The sequence below is a fragment of the Diaphorina citri genome, unplaced genomic scaffold (genome assembly GCF_000475195.1).
Source record: "Diaphorina citri unplaced genomic scaffold, Diaci psyllid genome assembly version 1.1 scaffold4054, whole genome shotgun sequence".
Taxonomy (NCBI): Eukaryota; Metazoa; Arthropoda; class Insecta; order Hemiptera; family Psyllidae; genus Diaphorina; species Diaphorina citri.
The window spans coordinates 1-703 of record NW_007381453.1 but is presented as its reverse complement, the minus strand read 5'-3'; the positions used below and the strand labels follow the sequence as shown (position 1 = coordinate 703).

Genomic DNA, 703 nt, shown 5'->3' with positions numbered 1-703 from the left:
TTGACGAGCCACTCCCCCAATCCCCCCATTGGAAAAAAAGGAGGGGGGGGGGAGAAGAGGATATGAAGGGCGGCATCAACTCGTAAAAAATTTGTAGTCAAAACCAAATGTCAGATCGGGTCAGTTCCCATGGCGTAGTGGTCACTGCGCTCGCCTTGCGCGCGGGTTCGATTCCCGGCGGGGTCAAGAAATTTGTATCATGCAAATGATTGATTCCGTGACTGGCTGTTGCGGGGCCCACTCAGCCTCGTGAGGAAAATGAGTAGCTATGACATATAAATGCGCATAGCGACCGGTGCCAGCATGGTAGGTAAACATTGGATTTTAGGATTATTGAGATATTGGCAAAATCCTACAATGCTGCAGTGAGCACCAAAGTTGTGACATAATAACACAAAGAAACTGCATTTACATTTACTTAAATATACCTACAGGAACTACTGTATTCTACATGGTCTATTTGTTTGCTCATCACCAGGTCTCCTATCAGACACCTATATCGAGGCACAACGCATCCAATGTTTATCCAAAGCATTGGAAGATGATAAACCCGCTGGTACTCTGAGTGAAGAGGAGATGGCTGAGTTAGGAGGTGACCAATTCTATAGCAAACTAGCAGCTTCCCTAGCACCAGAGATATATGGACATGAGGATGTGAAGAAAGCACTTCTACTACTGCTAGTGGGAGGTGTGGATAGGAGTG

The 703-nt window shown here is 46.2% G+C and overlaps 1 protein-coding gene across 1 annotated transcript in view; it reads left to right on the top strand.

Annotated features, from left to right (window-relative positions):
* LOC103520782 (DNA replication licensing factor MCM7-like) overlaps window positions 1-699 on the top strand; it is a gene marked incomplete at its 3' end in the record, with an annotated part of 12,644 nt that extends 11,945 nt beyond the window's left edge. Inside the window, exon 4 of the mRNA XM_026831761.1 lies at window positions 479-699. Coding sequence (XP_026687562.1) covers window positions 479-699 — 221 coding nt within the window. The remainder of the gene's footprint in view (window positions 1-478) is intronic.
* Window positions 700-703: the final 4 nt, after the last annotated feature.